Source organism: Lepisma saccharinum, chromosome 11 (genome assembly GCF_977018435.1).
Source record: "Lepisma saccharinum chromosome 11, izLepSacc3.1, whole genome shotgun sequence".
Classification (NCBI taxonomy): Eukaryota; Metazoa; Arthropoda; class Insecta; order Zygentoma; family Lepismatidae; genus Lepisma; species Lepisma saccharinum.
Window position 1 is genome coordinate 25,056,390 of NC_139239.1, and position 20,680 is coordinate 25,077,069.

The 20,680-nt window shown below is 41.3% G+C and overlaps 1 protein-coding gene and 1 pseudogene across 3 annotated transcripts in view; one reads left to right on the forward strand and one right to left on the reverse strand.

Moving 5' to 3' along the window:
* LOC145994976 (uncharacterized) overlaps nt 1–15,094 on the reverse strand; it is a 30,593-nt pseudogene extending 15,499 nt beyond the window's left edge.
* nolo (ADAMTS-like no long nerve cord) overlaps nt 1–20,680 on the forward strand; it is a 752,674-nt gene that overhangs the window by 203,336 nt on the left and 528,658 nt on the right. For all 3 annotated transcript variants that reach the window (XM_083130826.1, XM_083130827.1, XM_083130828.1), the window contains exon 2: nt 17,508–17,845. In XM_083130826.1, the coding sequence (XP_082986952.1) occupies nt 17,807–17,845 (39 nt within the window). In that variant the 5' untranslated portion in view covers nt 17,508–17,806. The remainder of the gene's footprint in view (nt 1–17,507; nt 17,846–20,680) is intronic.

Consider the following 20,680-nt stretch of genomic DNA (forward strand, 5'->3'; position numbering starts at 1 on the left):
TACTTTTACGACATACAAAGATGCACTAAAATGCATCAAATGTGAATCTGATTCTTCGCAGATGCCATAAAACACACTTTAGTGCATCAATCGACTCGTTTTGGTGCATCAATCGGTATGATGCATTTAGTTTTCTGTGTGACGCATGAGAAGAGAGATAAGCGCATGGAGGGGGAAACGGGACAGCCGTTGGCAGCAACCCGCTTTTCTTTTCTCCGTCCATTAGCTATTCTCGATTACACTTATCCGATATGCCATCTGGTGAGATTTTCAGGAACCACTCTATGCAGGATACTTTGCTGTGCTGAATGAAGTCTTTCAAAGCATAAGGAATGTGCGAGAAAGTAACGTCTACGGTTCAGTTTTTGGCTCTAAATCGTTTTATGGATCAGAAGAAGTGAAAAGTTTTCACGGTTTTCCACCCCGCGGAATAAAGAAAATGAAATTTGTAAAGAAATCAGGGAAAACAGAATTGATTGACAGAAGACTGGCATCGGGAAAAACGCTTAAATGTGACAAGGAACTTACGAAGAATGCACGAGTTTGCCAATTTCATTTTTCGAAACATGTTTACATATTACCATGAAAATAAAGTTTTAAATTTTACTTTATAAATAAAACTTTTTTTTATGTCATGAAGTGTCTTGTCCAATGCATCCAGATAAACGATGTATTTATGTATGAAATTTGGAACAGACGCAAGTATTAAGGAGGGATGTACCCGAGACAGAGGTATATCCGACAAGATTCAATTTCTCAGATGTTATTACATCTATATCTTCGACACTTTTTCTGTAGCTATATATGATTGCACAAACTGCTTCAGTTGAGTGGCGTGTACCTGCGGTTCATGCAACCCGCATTGCTCACCATTCAAAAATATAAGAACTCTAAAAATTATTTGTACCTTTTTTTCGGAAACTGCTGAATAGATTTCAAGGAATAGATTTCGTTCGGATTCTGAGTCTTGCCGTGAAAACATTTCTTGAAGCTGTTGGTCAGCAAGTGCTCTAAATGTGGGCCTTACATGATTCATTACTGTTTCTGGTAAGGAATGTTTGTGTTCGTAATGCTCCCCTGTAATTTTGCTTCTGTTGTAGCCACACCATGAATTCTCTCCTTTGGACACAGCATATGTGTTGGTTTGTTGTCGGTTGATAACTTGTGAAGATAGATTGTCCACACAGCCTTTCGCATTTCTTCAAGATCATGCAAGTTTTCCCTTATGGCTCTCCCATAATATACCTGCAGGGAATCGATTTCCTTTCCTGTAAGTCTACTCTTACCCCCAAGTGGTTTTCCATCTTCAAGTTTCAGTCCTTTGTTTCTTTTCACCTTAGTCTGCCACCCATCCTCTTCTGCACATGACCAATACATTCTAGTTTTACTATTTCACACTCATCACCATATGGTTTGCTCTCAGCCATTGACTTGAATGCACTGGAGTCACCATCACCAACATATTGTCTATATCTCACACCAAATTTCTTCTCTGAACGGTTGAAAATCATCTTCCCAGCCGCCACGTCCACACCTCCACTCGATCCACTGTAATTCTTTGAACATGATGATAAATGATTTTCCTTCTAGTCTGCATCTTCATTATTCAGTTTTGGTTTAGTAGAACAAGCATGACAATATTTGCACATGCACTGCATATCTACAACCTTCCCTGTGCCTATGCTAATGACAGACGTTGCACCATATAAGGAAGTGCGGCCTCTTTTCATCCATGTTCCATCTACACTTACACAAATATCAGTCCTACATTCCACATGGTATCAACTATCCCTGCTTGAACAAGGAAAAATGCCACTTTCGTATAAACTATCATGTAAGGAAAGAACGAAGCAAAAGCTGAGCTCAGACGGGAAATTAAACTTAACTATTTCTTTAAAAAATCTCACATCTTCACACATAAAGTAAAATTTCCGTGCCTTAGACTTTTCATTCATTCATAAAATTTACAGGGTGTAACGAGGAAGTTATGTACTTCAAGAAAATGCATATTTTGAAAAATCGAAATTTTGATCCCTCGTCGATTACATCCTCTTAAGTGGGAAGATGAAAATAGTTTGATAATAAATTAGTATCTTCCAAAGTGGCAAAAGAGCGAAGTAAAATAAGCCAAATCATGCCTTGATCAGTGACTGGGTGAGCTTCAGTGCAGGGAAATTCCCACAAGAGATCGCCCACCTCGGGGATTCGAACCCGGGTCTCAGAATATTGCGTCCGAATTACTTTATTGTAGCGAAATGTTCTCTCGTATTTCACTCCCGACGCATTTCACTAATTTTCTTCCCCGTGGATAACCGTGCGTGCTAATGGGGCAAAGCTGCTCACGCAACGACGAGGGAAGACGTGAAAACACAAACGCGCCCCCAGTCCCCGTCCTTTCGAGTAAGCAGAAGGCAAGTTCGCGACCCGGTGTCGGCCGCCTTTTACTACAATGCCCCATCCGACGCAATGCTCGTCCGTTCCATCACGTTAATTAGGCCGGCCGTGGATGTTGTACCGCATTGGGTCCCTCAACGGGCCTTCCCCGTTTGGCGCGGCGCCAGCGCTGGTGTGGGGGGGGGGGGGTAGTTCGCTCAATTAAGCTCTACGGACAGCGGAGACCGAGTGGACATCCCCCTTCCCCAACCACCCCCGACCGCGTTTCGGTGTCGGTCCTGCGTGTAATCGTTACTGACACCTTCGCGTCCTCTACGGGTATCTGATGATCGGCGCATGAGGTGGAGGGATGTGTTAAGTGTTAGTAAATCACTTCTAAAGATCGATCAGAGAGGGCGCTAACCTCTTTTCTTCTTCCTTGCGAATCTGTGCACGGAGCTTTTTTCTTTCTCGGCGGACGCTTGAGATTTCCAGCGTCTCGGGTAGTTGTCTACTTACCTGACGCTGGGCGCAAAACAAGCGAAGATCGGCCGTGGTTGACTCGACAGGGATTCGGGGCGAACTAGCACTGCCGGAATAATAACGAACTGTTAATGGAAAAGAACGAAACAGAAGGCAGAACTGAAAGGGAAGGAACGGAAACAGTGTGTGTGTAAAACGAAATTAGAACGAAATAAAGCAAATGGGGGGGGGGGGGATTTTAGGTTTTTAACCTATTTTTTTTCCTTTACAGGTATGTAAGAAATAATAAGTTATGTCAGCGTTTCGTTAAAAAAACGCAACCACTGATGAAGTTTTATAGTGACTAAAAAACCTATTTTGCTTGTTAGAACCTATTTTAGATTTATGCGCCTAAATATACATTATACATTTTTAAAGGTTTTACAGAATTTTTACGTCACACAGAGGCATTTGCTTTGTTTGGTCACAAAAAATTCAATGACGAACGTGTTTGAAATGTACTGACTTTCGATTTTCCTTCCTCCAAGTCTATGGTGATTTTCCAAACCTCTAAACAAAGCAAAATGTCTGGTGCCACTGTTACCTGTACAATCCAAAGTGGTCTGATCTGTGTGATCTTGCTCACTTTCGCGTCACTTCGGTGCTTTGTGGCATTCATGCCTTGCAAACTAACATTTCAGCATTGAAGTTTGCACCACTGACTATGTTTTTGTTGAAAGATTGTTTTCAGCAAATATAAGATGATCCTCACAGACAAAATTGCGGAGTTTGACTGTGGATAACATGAAAAAAGATTGTTGCCTAACTATACGGCGAAGAGTAGATTTTAATACCAAATTTCCAATGGTACGTTCTGTCATCGCCGTAGGGTTAGGCAACATACACAACGTTATGCAAGATAGTATTTCAAGATATAGGTGTCCCATTTTGATTGCCGGTGACTATACCTAATCAGCATTTTCCAGGAATTTTGAACTATTTTAAGTTTTTTAACCTACTTCAGGATTTTTTAGCCTAGCTTAATATTTTTAGAACCTATTCTAGGATTTTTAGAACCTATTTTAGGAACCTAAAAGCACAGTTTTTAGAGCCTAAAAATCCGAGGTCTACTTACCATACACTATATTGAGCTCCGTTCCGCCCTTCGTGTGTCTGACGTAAGCACGGATTGATTTCGTTGTTAGGTTAGGCGTGTTAAATTTAGGGCTTTTACCATAAAAATACACTGAAATTTTTCAGGGTTTGACCAAAAAAAGTATTACTCATGCTAAGAGCCTTAAATCTAACAGCCGGTCTCAGTGTCAGTGTTGTTAGCACACCGCTTTACAACCCAGAGGTCTCGGATTCGAACCCCGGCCTGGGCATGGATGTTCTTTTTATATCCCTGCATCAATTTCATGATATCCACTCATTCTCGTATATTCTTGATTAGCCAAAACTGGCAGATATGCAAAGTACAACAAACCAAATCAATCAATCAATCACACCTAAACCTAACAACGAAATCAATCCGTGCTTACGTTAAGAGACACGAAGGGCGGAACGGAGCTCAATATCGTGTGCGATAAGTGAGACCCGCAAATGGAGAGGGATGATGCTTGAACTCATCTTGAAATTCAAGCTGGGTATTTTAAAAATGGAAACTGGCCCTTTCAGACTTGACGAGCAGGTCGCCGTAACGAAAACAAGTGACAGTGGCAACAGTGAAATTGTGCCACGTGGTTGCATACATTCAGCAGAAACCTTTGCTATTTTTAACGATTGGGCGCAATGTCGGAACAACAACGGAAACGGGAATGCACAGATATTATTACAATGTAGTCAACTCGAGGACTTCTGGACTTTTCGTAGAACCATTATATTTCTCACTTGGCAACTTATCAGTTTGTAAAATCTGTGACAATTTTTCGTCCACGCATGTCCCAAAAAACATTCTCGCACACCAGTAGGACATAAAATACTTGAAAACACGAGAGATCGGAACGATCAGAGAAGGTCAAGGACCCAGGAAACACGAAATTGTTTTACTCTTTTATTTCTTCTTTTTTTTTCCCAAGTTCTGAGTTTTTTGTCGCGTGCTATGACACGGAATCAATTATCCTTTCCCCGAATACAGCTCGCCAGCAACGCGCCAATCATTGGAATCAATTACGATAAGAGTGTGTGTAGATTGCGTTGGCGTATCGTTATTTTGTGGTACGTGCGTGTGTTGTTTGTTTAGGGTGCATGTGCGCGTGTACGCAAACATGCTATTACGCGTCGAAAATTTCTAGCGCGGAGATAATTCTGTGGCAACATTCAATGGGACGTGCTTAGCATAATGGCTGTAATAAATTACTAAACGGTTTTTAGATGTTGTCGGAACACGTGAGGCTAACAGTTTACTCTTTCTGCATGATGGAGTTGGATCTGCTAGACTAGGCGATTGAATAAATTATGCGGAATTGTAAATTATGCTACGAGTAATGTTATATTTTGTATACATTACATATATTTTTTTTTATATTTTCTAATTTTAACTATTTAACAAGATTTTATTACACTCCTTCAAATTATCCCTGTTCTTGGGAGGGTTGTCCTTGAATACTTTGGTTTTGAGGTAACCCCAAAGGAAAAAAGTCAGGAGCCTTAAATCGGGTGAACGGGCAGGCCACGGAATATCGCCGAATGTGCTGATGAGACGATCATGAAATGCGAGTCTAGGCACATCCATACACGCTCTGGCAGTATAGCTAGTTGCAGCATCTTGCTGGAAGAGTGTTTCTTCATCTGGGTCATAGCCATCGAGGGCAGGCAGGAAAACGGTTACCAACATGTCAGCATAACGTCCAGCGCTTACCGTCACCCTGTTACCGTGATCATTTCCGAGAAAGTAGGGGCCGATTATTCCACGAGATGATAATGCACACCACACTGTTACTTTTTCTGAATGGAGAGGCGTTTCATGGAGAGTGTGTGGATTAATTTCGGATGGGCGGATTTAATCTGAGACTCCGACAATGTGTGCAAAACCAAGGACGCCATCTCACTGACACCATATTCAAAAAATGAACATTTTTCAGGTACACTAGTAATTTCAACTCGTGTACAGTACATTCATGTTCAAAAATTAGCAAATATTTGCTCTCTCTTTTTTTTTTGTCTCTTTTTCTTCCCATTTGACTGCCTCACCCTACTTCAGATGTTGTTACGTATTTCCTCAATGGTATTTGGTTTCTTCAATTGCACTGATATCTGAAAGAAATAAAACGATGAATATTTTTTTATCCAATGGAAATATTTGTATTAAATGTGGCTTTTCCGCACGGTGGCCATGCGGTCCAAAGACGTTAGGCTTTTGGCTCCGGCTGCGGGACGCACACAGGTTCGAGTCTCCTGAGGGAAACGTAACAACTTTTCTCCTCAGATTTCGGCCTGTGTATGGGACCGGTGGCCGCCCACCATCGTGAGGAAATTGGGGAGCTAGGAATGAGTATCGTAACCCGATCATGGAAACCTACAACAACGACTGAGGGTTCGTCGTGCTGACCACACCTCACCCCGTAACTGGTTGTATGATATCCCACCTCACAGGTGGGAAACTGAGGCCTGCAGTCGGTAGGTCGGCCCTGGACCTCACGGGCTGTTGCGTCACGGGTTAAATTATAGGTATGTGGCTGTTATGCTAAGGGGTAAAAAATTACCTTTGTTGTCGGGGAGAGATACCTGCATCTATAGAAGGATAAAATCTCCCGTTATCCCTCCGCATTAATTCATTCCTTAAAAACAACGAATCCAACTTGCAAATTTCCAGATCCTTTACTAGAAGTGTCAACAGATGGCAGGAGCTGAGAAACTTTAAAAAGAGTGGCTGGCGAGCCGAAATTTGGTTACTCGCTACATATATTGTTTATTTTCGGAGCAGCAGGAACAAGTTATGTTATACTCCTTGTCTCATACTCATGTAATAGGTTAGCAAATTCCTTTGCTTGCCAAGTATGGAATGTGGAATGAATCGCTTAAATTGTAAAATAAATTTGGCCATTCCATCCGCTGCACTACGAGATTTATACCATAGCATAGGCCCATGGGGATGAAGTGGACTAAAAATAAACTTTGGCCATTCGAGAAAGTAATGGGATTGTTAAGAACAATCTCAATAAGCTATATTATATAGTAGCCTATAGCTTATACTGTATACTATATAGTATATCTATACACTGTAGATATGCTATGCTCTGCATCCAAAGGGTAACAGTATGGTACAGTGAAAACACATTTCACTCGTTTATTTCCTAACTTGTATTTACATTTGTACTTACCTCTTATGCATAGCGGAACATTTTTGAACGTGGGATTGTGCTTTTTCACTAAAAAAAAGCGTAATTTTTCACATTACAAGTATTTATTGTTCGTTGCTAATTCGCTTTCGTTACACAAAATATGGCGAGCAAATCTTGACTCACGTTGTCTATCGTCAGCTTATATGCAGTGTTTCCAAACTTATGAACCGAAAAATGCCGCACAAACTATTCACAGAAGGTTTTTAAGCGAAAATTGATCCACAAACCATTCACGGTAGGTTAGGTTAGGTTCAGTTAGGTTAGGCAAACAGAAAATTAAATTAGAAAAAAAAACCGCTCACACGTCATCTTGTAAAACTACTGTTACCATCCAAAGTGCTCTTCATTACAGCATTTATTTTCCCTTAATCCCACTATTGGAACTGATAAACCATAGGGAGGGGTTTACTTGCTCCTTTCATGTTAGATAATTTTAAGTGTTATGTTCAAGAGTCGGCAACTCAATGTAGTAATCGCGTGCTACGACGCCAGGGGTCCCAGGTTCGAATCCTGGCAAGGTATGGATGTTATTTGGGAGTGTCCCTTCACTAGTTTCATCATCACTCATCGTTATCTTCGATATTAGTCACACGTAAAAGAAAAGCGAAGTTAAATAAACCAAATCAATCAATCTACATGTTGAGCCACCCTAGAGAAGTAGTAAAGTGACGTAAAACTTCAAAATTATAAGTTTTAAATTTGTGAACTAGTACAAAACCCTGCAGCAATGTAAGTTTCTGTACAGGTCAGCACGTCGACAAACATCGCCATCTTTACACTGCTCTCAGCCTTTACCTGACTTGCTAAAATGGAGTCAGGTCATCCATGTCCAAATATCTCACCAATGGTCTTCGCAAAGTTTAGTTGACGCTAAGATTTTGAATCGACACTGGGAATCGACCTAAGAACAACTGAGAACGTCCCGAAACAAGTTCGGTGCCTTCTTTCTCAAAGAATTCTGTGCCATAAAACATCTTAAGAGTGTGTTGTGATTAGTGATGGGCCGTAGACTATAAGTTTACGTCTACATGCGTTGTCTACGCGTAATCTACGCGTAGATTACATTGGGTTGCAGTTTACATAGACTACGTAGGTAATCTAAAGTACATAAAAATTAATTGTGTAGGGTTTCATGAAAGGAAATTGACATTTTCAACTATATTGGTTCCTAACGAAATGAAAAGAATCCTAGTTACAACAAAATTTCTCTTCTCTTCTATCAACTATAGAAGAAGATAAATAGTATGCAAGAAAGACAACAGATGGCAGTCGTGAGGCAAGTGGTCTTTTTCCCAAAAAGAAACACTAGAATATTTCTATTAGGTTTCTTCCTAGATGAGAAATTGTTCGAATTTGGAAGAAAGAGTTTGAAAAGTTGCCTTCACGCATCAGCAATTGATACGTAGTATAATTGTATTTTAATTCCACGGCGCCCTTTGCTAAGTTATCACCTTTCGCAATGTTGTTTACATATATTACGTAATCTACGTGTATAAAATAATCTACGTGTAGAATGTAGACTATCGTTGTTTACACGTAGACGCACATCACTGGTTGTGATCCAATGTTGACAGTAGATGCAAGATCTTACACCGAAGAGATGCAACTCCCCTTAACCTCGTCTGCAAGCATGTACTGCAGCCAAGATTCTCCTCAACAGAATAGACGAATAAAAAAAATAATGTCCTTTCAGCCACAACAGTTCCATCGAATTCCGGTCAGGACAGTGACTTCCCAGACCCAGACATTCATGGAACAATGCAAAACCGGATTCTATCTTCAAGGCATGCACAGTAGGTCTGGTAACTTTGAAGTCCAGAAGTGCTCTTGAACGGGCATCGTTAATTTCTTGAGGCATTTACGAAGAAATCGAATTGAGCCGAGCACCGATAAGGCAAAAGTTCACTTTTTTTTTGTAATGGACGAAATGAGTAGTTTTCTTCTCTTTTAATCTTGAAGATCGCGTGATGGTTGCTTTCGTGCGACAGGCGACAAGAGCAGAGCACGCTATTCGAAGAATCTGCCATCTTATGGCGAAAGGTAAACTATGTACTAGCAGGTCATCCAACGGGTGCAAATATTTGTGCCTGTTGTAGGTCTCTTGGACGTGGCGAAAGAGGCATAGATGAAGGCTTCGCCCGACAGCTGGATGAATATTTCATACCGGGAAGATCGCGTTTGCAAGGCAACGGTTTTTTTCTTCACTAATAATGCGTCATTGTCGTTAAGGTTGTTAAGATGTCTTCAAGAAACCAGTTCAATTATCTCTGGAGGTTACTGAGCCAACTTGTTTTGGTTCGTGGGACTTCCTTGCCGCTCTTTGGACAATAGAATTTGAGGTTTACGCTGATGATCAGTGCCAATCGACACTGTTTCTACCATAAGCGTACGCAAGATTTCTTTTTCGCAAGGGACTGGAATTCTAAAGGTGGATATTGCAAAGCTGCGTTAGAGGAGGACGAGTATACACAATAAAATATTTCGTAATTACAGTTTCTAACCTTAGAAGAGGAAGTGATGAATAGAGTAAGGAAATCTAACAATACATACTACCAACTAAGCCAGACTATTTTTGGAAAAATATAAATAAACACCAAAACTAAAGTACAAGTGTATAAGTCAGTAGTGGAACCAATTCTACTATACGGAAGTGAAAGCTGGCCAGTAAGAGGAAAAGAAGTAACACAAATAACGACAGTTGAGACGTAATGCTCCCGTAGAATAGTTGGTAAAACGAGAAGAGATATAGAGTACGTAATGAAAGAATCAGAGAAGAATTAAATCAGAAGCCAATAGAAGAAGAACTGACACATCAATTAAAATGGTTCGGACATGTGGTAAGAATGGACGAAGATAGAAAAGCAAAACAATTGACGGAAGCTAGAACAGAGGGAAGGAGAACAAGAGGTAGACCCCGGAAGACATTCGAAAAAGGAATAGAAGAAATAGGACAAAAGAAAGGAAAAGGAATAAGAGAATTGAAGAGGATGGCAAAGGAACGGGAGAGATTGAAGGAGTGAATAGAGGCAACCCCGACGCTAGGCAAAAGGGGAAAGAGGAATAAGAAGAAGTAGTAGTTTAAAAGCTGTTTAAAGACAAAAATGATTAATGGGTCTCATTTTAAATTGCGAGGGATTCCATTTACAACTTCGGTTCTTCCTCAGTTTTTCACTGCTTTCAATTGAAAATTTTGATTTTTCGGAGCGGTCTGTAGCCCCATTACCTCTCCCTTGGGTAGGCTCCGCCAATGATCTTGTTGAGTGTTGTACACTCGCGTCAGCTTAGTACCGCTGCAATTAGTTTCTTTATACATAATTTTTGTCCAATGTCAGTCGAACAGCACGTGGGACCAAAATGCTGTATATAGCTGCATAGAAGCTAATTGCGGCGGTACTAAACAAACCGAGTGTACACCTAATGGCGAAAGAAACAGTAGGCAAATTTACTACCTCCATTTGCATTCGGTCTGAATTGCACAGTGTGATGACATTGAATTGAAATAATGACACCAATAAGCAGAGAACAATCACTGCCTCTAACCAACATAGTTTCATTCCTTAAAACAACACAGGATGTAGAATGAAAAAAGTAATGAAATTGCGGTGGTCAAGTTGCCAACCATTATCTTTGCCGTTGACTGTACCATCAGTTTCAGACTTTGTAAAAAAAAGCTCATTTCCTCCTGTGCCTGTTTGAAACCTACTCTCTCCTTGTAACCGATGCACTCGTTTTATCAAAATTATAATGAAAGAAACATTGACAGTAATCCGTGAACCACAAGAAGTCCACTTTTTGTGCAGAGCGTGTTGGTACTACACTTTTTCCGATTTCTTACAATAAAACAACATTGGAAACTAATTCGTGACCAGTCTTCTAAACAGAACTTGTGAAACTGCACTCTTGTGAACCTCCGTAGGGCAATGGTTCAACATGATACGCGATGAAGTCAAGGATCCCAAGTTTGAATGTCGGATAATGCGTTCCATCAGGCAGTGCATCTTCATGGTCGCGATTAACTCAATAAGAAGAGAAGCAACGTAAAATAGTCGAAAAGAGAGACAGAAGTAAAGTGCAAGATCGCCATTCCGTTTTGCCTCAATTTGATAACATCTCGCCCACTTTGTGTGCGTGTGTATGTGTCCAGTCGGTATGGGGTCTGATTGCCGTAAGGGAGACCCAGGTTCGAATCCCTGTGTGATTTCAGGTGGGAATTAATCTAGCAATGTTCCAGCATGGAACGTCTCTGGAGTTCACCCAGCCTCTAATAAATGGGTTCATGGGTGGGGGCATGTAGGGACACCAAAAATCCACCTCGCCCGGGTGAAAATTTTATCTTAAGCCGCTACTGGGGATGGGGGCGTCATCCTCCCTTGTCCCTCCGCTAGCGCCATCGCTGTCAGAGGCAGCAAAATGCGCACCGGGAACTTAAATGTGACTACATTGATTATTGCCGAATGAAAAATATTGCGTTAGATTTGACCGCCCTAACTACCGGTTCAGCTCATCGTAATTCTTCTTCTACAGAGTTTTCCACAATTTCTCCCCTCAAAGTCGTCACGTCATAAACACCAGCCAATCCGCTCCGACCCTGATTGCCCCAGCGAGAAAATGAGGTTCAACGTCGACAGATTACAGAATTCCCTATTGCTTTATCGGCAATAAATACGCGATCCAACATCTTCCAGTTTTTAAAAACTCTATTAGCAGTTAATTTACTTTCACAACTCGGGTCTGTTTCTCGCCCCCCTTTCCTCCCCCAAACCTTTTCAGGCATAAAACTCTTTATAAATTGGCACCACTTCGGCACAGTGCCGATTGTTGTACGTTTTTATCGATCCCATTTTGAACGCCGCTGTAATTGACCGGAGTTAAATGGGAAAAGTTGGATGGGAACGTCGGGGGAAGATGGCGGAAGGATATCAAATGATTTATTGGTTTCCTTGGGGTGGAAAGGGGCTCAGGAGGATGGACAGAAGAGAAGGAAGGTAGAAAGGGAAAAGAAATCGAAATCTTCCCTCCTGATCGAGCCTTTTTGGAGTTAACCCCGGCCACCGGTGCCCGTATTTTCTTGGTCGGATGTGTTGAAAAGTAGCTCCAATAATTTACAGCGGATGGATACATTACAGGAACTTGTAATTAGTTCGTAAATTTTTTTATTGCTTTCCTATTACACCTGTCCGCCTTTAATGAAGCAAAGTAGCTATTTTGACAGGAATTAGTTTTTATCTATTCATGAGATTTCATAAATCAAATTGAACGTAACTTTTATTGAACTAGATAGACACTGGCGGGAAGTTCTGTAAAGAAACCTAATGTGGTGAAATCCCCTTTTTATGTGTGTGTCTTGAATAAGGACAAGTTTGCGGGAACATTTCGTGACAGACATTAATGCTGACGTTTTACTGTAACCTATTTTTATAGTTTCTTTATTCCTTACAAGATAAGACTCGTATAACGTTTCATACGTGTACCGCATGCGGGATCAGTTTTTTTTTTCACTGGATACCATCTAAAATTAATATTCACTGATCATTTACTGACCTACTGTGTTCTAGCTGCGCTGGCCCAGTCGGTAAGACGTCTGACTGCCACGCGAGAGACCCAGGTTCGATTCCCGGTGTGGGTGATCTAACGTGACAATATTTCAGACCATTACCCTACATAAGGCGGCTCTGGGGTACACGCAGCCTCTCAAAATGGATAGCTAGGGATGAGGCGAAGGTAAAGACAACCGGAGCGTGGTGCTGATCACTTACCCCAAAATGCCCGATATTTTAAATGTGTGGAGCACGTATCTCCACCGCCCATAAGTCACCTTGGCTTGTTGTAGCGTGGTTTTATTGTCTTTTGATATGGACAATGTACAGAGTAAAATTCAAAATACCTCCCCACCCTCTCCTCAAATACCTGGCGTTTCAGGCTGTAACAACATGCTATGGATTTTGTTATCAAGTCGCTCAGAAAAGTACATTTCATTACTTGAAAAGTAACAGTTAATTATCGCTGCTCGCTTCAAAACGTCACTACTTACATTTACCGTTACGCGAAAATGCAATTGTTGCAAAGGTAAATGCAATTGTTGCAAAGGTCATCCCGACCTTAATAACTCTTCATATTGTTATCGGATTCCAATGAAACTTCACACACATATAATGCGATATATTACTAATGCACGCATTTTTTTCATTTGCAAGTAACTAAATAAACAACACGAATAGCAGAGAAAAACAAAGAGCTCTGATGATTTCTTGCAAATAGAGGGTTGTCGGGCACCGGAGATCGGCTGCAGGTGGCATATGGAGAGGGGGAAACCTCGGTGACTGATAAATATCAAAATGGCAGACGTGCAACCGCAGTGACGGATGAAAACCGAGAAAGAGGGACGATGTTGCAGGACACGGAGGGTGTCATCTGTGCAGACTTCTTGGAACTTGGTGCAAGAATGAACAGTGCTCGGTACGTGCAGGCTTTATAAAAGTTGAGCACATTCCACTGGACAGTGTTTTGCACCACGATAACGCCCGTCCCCACATGTCAATGGAAACGTCACAGGCCATTGACAAAATAGGGTGGTCAGTAATGCCCCAACCGCCTTACAGTCCTGATATAGCCCCATGGGACTTCCATTTATTTGCACCTCTCAAAAATAAAACTTCGCGTGGACAGTATTTCCAGGATGTGGAAGACATTAAAATCGCTGTGAATGCATGGGTCAATGCATTTTGAATAGCCTTCATAGGCACCCAATATGTGTGTCTATTTTCACACAAACTTTCCAAATGTTCTCCTCCACATAACCATTTTACAGCAGAGGAGGTATTTATTTCGGGATGGCCTTTGTACCTTCAAGCACCACACTGTATATGCATAATTTTCGATCCCTTAAAGTGGAACTCCATAGTTTTCCAAGAGCTCTAATTGTAAACCTTCAAATAGCGACTACAACAAGCATAAGCTGTAGAGCCTTCTAAAGTTAGAATTGCTAAGCTATTCAGAGGTATTGCATGCACAGGTACCACTTACTCAATGCCCTGCAAGACAGCTATTGTCAGGTATCACGAATAAAATGCATGCGAGGAAGTGAAAGGGAGGGGGCAAGAATTCAAGAGGCAGTCGAAACATTCCCTTCGTGGTTCTGCAACTTGCTCCCCGGACAAGGTCTCGCGGGTCGTGAAGTCACTAAAAACATCTGCATTAAACGAATCGATTTCCAGAATTGAAGGTGAATCGACCAGTTTTTGGAATAACGCGGCCAAGGAAATTTTCCCCCCTTTGGAATTTGCGTGTCTGTAAAGACGCATAGACGCATCTGGTATTCAAAGATGGTAGCAATGTTCGTTTTGAAGCAGCCTCTGCTTTTGCCTGGTTGGTAGAGAAATTAAGCTCAAGGGACAACCTTTTGACAAAGTGACCCTTCATTAGCATGCAACGTTAATTGGACATTATCCATTGTCTAGTGTTTTAAAGGGGTGCTCTCTCAATACGTAGTGTTAGACTAAGCATAGTTTAAAGCACTAGACAATGGATAATGTCCAATTAACGTTGCATGCTAATGTAGAACCTTTGTTACTAACTTTCAGGGAATTATTAAAGTGACCTTTCATTGGGTGAGTGGTTCGGATTCCACTTTAAACTGTAGATCCATCCCCGATTAACCTATCTAGCATAAAGTGGACTTAAAACATCAAACAAACAAGCAAACTAACAAATAAACTGTAGGTCCAGTCCGATTAGCCTATTTCTGCATAAAGTGGACTTCAAACAAAAACTCACCGACCGACTCTGATATTCTCAATTTCCCAAGTACTCGCCCAATTATGCTCACAATGCTGGGCCACCTCTGCAATTTTGAGGTTCAAGCCAGCGATCGAAACCGGGATCTCCTGCACCGATCTCTGTGTCGGAGTGGTTAGCATAGCGCACTACGATGGCAGGATTAATATTTGTTAGCGTCACTTTATCTATTTCATTATATCACTACTCATCCTCATCTTCGCAATTAGCCAAAGGTGACAGAAAGGCGAAGTGAAATAAACCAAATCGATCAGCAATGAACCAACCAGGACCGTTTGCGATAAAGGCCCGAGTGATAGTCTGATAGGGCAGTGGCTGTTGTAGCCTTGACAATGGACCCTGCGTTCGACTCCCGGTAGATACAGATACAGATAATCAGCAAACGTAAATGAGTTCTAGACAGTTTATAACTTTTTCATATTTAAATCATTTCAATTCGGTCCAGGAACTTTTTTCCGGGTCAATTTAAATTCGGTCCAGGAACTTTTTTCCGGGTCAATTTAAATTCGGTCCAGGAACCTTTTTTCCAGAATTAATTTCAATTCTGTCCAGGAACCTTTCTTACGGAAGAATTTCAATTCGGTCCAGGAACTTTTTTCAGGAACAATTAAAATAGGGCCCATTAACTTTTTTTCAATGTAACAATACGAAACTTGGACCGAATTTAAATTGTGCGAGAAAGATGATTCCGGTCCTTCAGCGGAACCCAATAGAACCCATTGGAATTTATGGGTTCCTGGACCATTAACAACCCTGCTTTAAACTGTAGGTCCAGTCCCACAGTGGGCTTGTTCGAGCATAAAGTAGACTTAAACTTGTGATATCGGTCATTCTGACGCAAAATTACAATACCACATCCTTATCAGTAAAGAGGTGATTAAGATGGCGTATGCCAGCATTAAAATTGGCTTTCGAAGGATTATTGTCCAGATATTATTATAATAATTAAATCAAGAAGACTTAGGTGGGCAGGCCTTCTGGCACGAGTGGGAGGTGAGATATGAGTTTACAGGATTCTGGTTGGGAAACCTGATGGTAAGAGACTGGTAGGAATGCCAAGACGAAGATGGAGGGATAACGTTGAGATGGCCGTAAAGGAAATCGCTAAGGATGGAAAAGATTGGATTGATCTTGTCCAGGATAGCGACAGATGGAAGGCTCGTGTTGCTGCAGCCATAAGCCTTCGGGTTTAAGACAGATAGAGTGTTAGTTAGTTAGTTTCTAGTTGAATTATTGGTGTATATATGAAACGATTCTGCTTTTTCATTAATAGACATGTTAGTAAGGAAAGGCTCCATAGAAACTATGGGGTTCCTATATGGCTTAGCAGTTCTCTTCGATTCCAAAAGCATGGCTCATTCGCCGATATGCCGAAAGCGATGGAGAAGGGTACGTAAGAAATATGCGGTTTCAGCGAATTTTTTATTTCCTCCTTCACCATTCTCACTTTAGTATTTGCCTCATGCCTTGACCATCCCCCCCTTTTCCCCCTCGATTCCCGTTTTCTTAGTCACGTCTGCTGATTTTTCAATAGTCCTTTGTTGGCTGGCGCCTTCCTCCGGGAGAGAAGAACCAACAAGAAAATGCAGGATGTCTACAAACAGTGATCTTCCCTCCTGTCACTGGATGCTTGCTGAAAGAGGAGAGCAGGAGCCTTCCGTCCCTATAAAACAAGACGCTTCTTAATCCTGTAACGTGAATTTCGCGTGATAGTCACGACGCCAGTTGGGCCGACTCCCGGAAAAAAGGGAGAAAAATCCTCTTCTCCCTCTGGGACTTTTCTCTTTTTTTTTGTTTGTCACGTGCCCATGTCGAAAATTCCCCCTCCAGAGCGGAATCTGATTTTTCGGAATGTGAGTTTCTCACTGTTCCACCGCCGTGCCTTCCGGCGTTCCTCCTCTTCCTCGCCCGCTCTCGACATTACCTCCAGTTTTCTTTCTTTTCTCTTTTTTTTTCGGTTCGGTGCTCCATGAAAGGACCCTGTGGTTTTTGGAAATGCAATCACACATCTTCTCTTTTGTTCCCTTTCGGTCCTCCTCCTTTTCTCCTTTTGTTCTTCCGAGGTGGCGCAGGGATGCGCTTCCTCTCATCCACGACAAATTGGCTGCTTTCCCTTATTTCTTCGAATTCTTGCCCTTTGACGTTTCCCAGGATTTAAAATCACGATAAGTCTGAAATCCGGTGTCTCCTTTAATCTCGCCGTTCACCTGTCTTCTTCCCCCTCTATAGCCTTCCGGTGATGGTCCGGACATCTCTTCCAATACCTGATGTGGAGGCGACTTTTATGTATACGCCAGAAGGAAGTCGTTGGGCCAAATTACACTTTGGTTCTTTTTGTGGGGACCAGCGATGCATCGGCCTTCATTTTGACAGAATCTTTAATTCATCCCCCTAGAAAACCAAGAACTGTCAGATAAGAAGGCAAGAGCGGTCGTTGATGTAGCATGAAAGCCTCTTAACGTTTACCAATTCAATATCACCCTTTTTTTCTCTGTCTCTCTCCGGTCCTTCTTTATCGTTCTTTCTCTTTTCCAGGTCAGCCAAAGGACCACACCAGAATGGGATGAAGACAAAGGGATAATTTCTGTGAGAGACGCTTGTTGGCTTGGAAGAGTGTGTCCTCCTGTCTTGCTACTTTGTCAACCGAATCTGCTTTGCCGGGACAGTCCTTCAAGACCAGTGGTTGCAAAAGAAAACTTGCGGTGAACAAGTGTTTCTAATCATGTGCTGCGAAGTTTGAGATTCTGCCAAGATTATCCAACGCTGCAGTACCCGTTAGGGACAAACTACGTTCGCAAAAGACGCTGGAAATTTTCTCCTTTCTCCGCGTGAAGATGTTCTGGAACTGGGACACGACGGCTGTCATATTCCTGGTAAGTACATGAGATTTTTCTTTCTTTATTCTTCAAACTCAGCGCTATATATGCACGTTGTTTCTGTCCTCGGCTTCTCGTGGGTTGTGAACCGGTAACGTTCCCTTACCAGAATTGTTTAAATGGAACACTGGAGAAATGTGCTACTAGAACACCATTTTCGCCGACTCAACCAAGATGTTTTCATCTTGTAAGATAAGTATAGTACATTGCATAAAAGTGGAGTGTAAAATAACGTGAAAAGAAAGGTTTCAAGTGGTCGAAGTTGGCGTACCCTAATTGTTTCGGATCACGTTGAAGTTGTAGAGTGGGATGTGTTAATATTTCCAGGCAAATTGCGCATGTTCGTTCACTTTGCTTCCCAATGCGAGGTTCTAAAACTGAAATAAATATCTAAAGAAGCAGCTGATAGCGTTTATACCAGCACTGGTGCACAATCATTGAAAAATATATAAGATGTAAAAGAAAAATGAATGAATGAAATTGTCATGGACAATTTGACTGGTAATATTTATGCGTCCCACCATACAACAAAGATTTTGCCGTCTTGCAATGACTGCGCCAGTTTTCTGGTATGGGAGGGGGGCCACGGGATCAGTTTCAAAGATTTTGGTGGGCCATATCTTCAAATGGATTTGTATAATACATTATTAGGTGATCCAAACAAGGATTTATTTTCAAAAGTAATGTGTTACGTTCCTGGTAACTCTAACCCTTTACTCCAGTAGTCGAGAACATCAGGACTCTAATGGTCTTCGATGTAACCCATCTCAAGTTAGTTTTTTTGGAAAAATCCAACCAAGGTTGTAAAGTTTAGATAAATGTTTATTAGACACACTTACAACGAGCATGTAGGCAACTCGAAAGCCGGAACTTGAAGTATTGTTTCTTGTAGATAAAATTATACTCACTTGAAGATCAACACTAAGGTGGCCCAAATCTAAATTTTACAGAAGAGCGGCTTAAATCTATTTCACTTCTTCCTAGACGTGGAGTTATCACCTGAGATGGCCAATCTATAGGTTTTACAGAAGAGCGGCTTAAACCTATTACACTTCTTCCTAGACTGACACTGATCTCTTTTCAAGCCAAAATTCGTCGTATTTATACTCAAGTTTCCAGTCTCGAACTCCGGTATTTAGGTAATTTCCTGATATTTACAATATTCTGAATTATAACAGATATATATTTAGAATATACACAGTTTTGCTTTGAGTACTTTACAAATAAAGTTTACATATTCATTTGAAATAACAACGTTGATAAACTTCTTACATTTTGGAAAAATTACAAATTTAAACGTTTCACCATAATTTATACACAATCTGGTTAGTTCATTAACATTGGTAAGCTTTGATTGGCGGGTTTATAGCATAGCATTATGCATGTTGCGTTAAACGAACTGACTTCATTAGTATATTACATAAAGGTTAATTCCTTAGATCATAAACACCCTGGTATGTTCACGTTTACGTCACAAACTGAGTTGTACATGTTATTTTATAAACATTATCAAGCAATCAGGATGATACTACATCTTTCTTCTTTTAACATGTACATTCACAATCATAATGCAAAGTTACAAATGTGCAAGGACGTAATAAATGAAAGTCTATGAATTGCAGTATATTATACAAATCCAAATGTTGCATTGAAAATGTGTTAAATTTTAGTTTCAGACTTCGATCATGTAGGGATTGGTATAGTGGGCCATGAAACCAGGTACCCACGATTCAAATCGTGTAAGATTTTTAATCATATTTTGATATTCACATTGTAATTACGTGGTAATATCCTGACCAAACACAGAACCGAAAATGTGTCAGTTGACTCAAATGTGTATAATTTGTTTGATTCCGGTAACACATTAAAATGCATAAACTGCTAATAATGAACCTACGATGCATGAAAAGGTACTTTGATCAGCTGCTCTTCCCTGGGATACACTGAAATGCATCAGCTGTGGTCAGAGACGATCATTTCAAAGAAATCAAACTTACACGTTTAACTGTGTCAATTGATGCACCAAAATGCATCAACTTTAATTTGATGCATTTTAAGTTCGGTGTGCATCACCGTCACCCATATTGGCAGATAGTTTTATGCGGATAGACTAATCGTATTATAAAAGTTTGGCTCGAGGATGACTGGGCCTAGCTACGCACTGAAGCTGCTAAATGAACCAGAAGTGGCCAGTTGATGCACAACCATGCATCGTTATAATCCAAATTTTTGACTCCCCTCATGCTTTTCCTTCAATTTGTTTACCGTTAGGCTCTAGGTAATCAGTTCACTAGTGTGCACCATCGATGCCCCCTTCCTACCGTTATTGAAACACGGTCGTAAATTATCACGGCTGAATAAATGTCCTCCCGAATTATCCCGTCCACTTCCGACATCAAAGAACTGCGGCCGGAGATAATTTCCTTGCTGGTACACAAAGCGTCAAAGATGAGCGTGATGGATGCTGTCCGAAGTGATGCCGGTGCGAGATTAAATAAATCACGGGGACAGGCACTTGATGTTTATATATGCAAAGGTTTACAAAGCCCGCGAAGAGGATAAAGAACTGTCGGCTCTTGTTGGATGAGGGTAAATCCCAGCTTACGCGCAACGCGGCTTTTCACCATGCAATGAATCAAGCGGCTTTCAGTTTCCCCAGACCGGAAGCAGTTGCCCCCGCACTGGGATATGTGGAAATGCCCTGAGCTTGACTCTGGAACAAGACCTCTTCTCCCTCGTGGCGGGCTTGATGTGATAAATATTTTGCAGCGTGTGCCCCCATTTCGTAGTCTTCCCGCAAGTTTCCTTTTTTGTCCTAGCTGTAGATGCCTC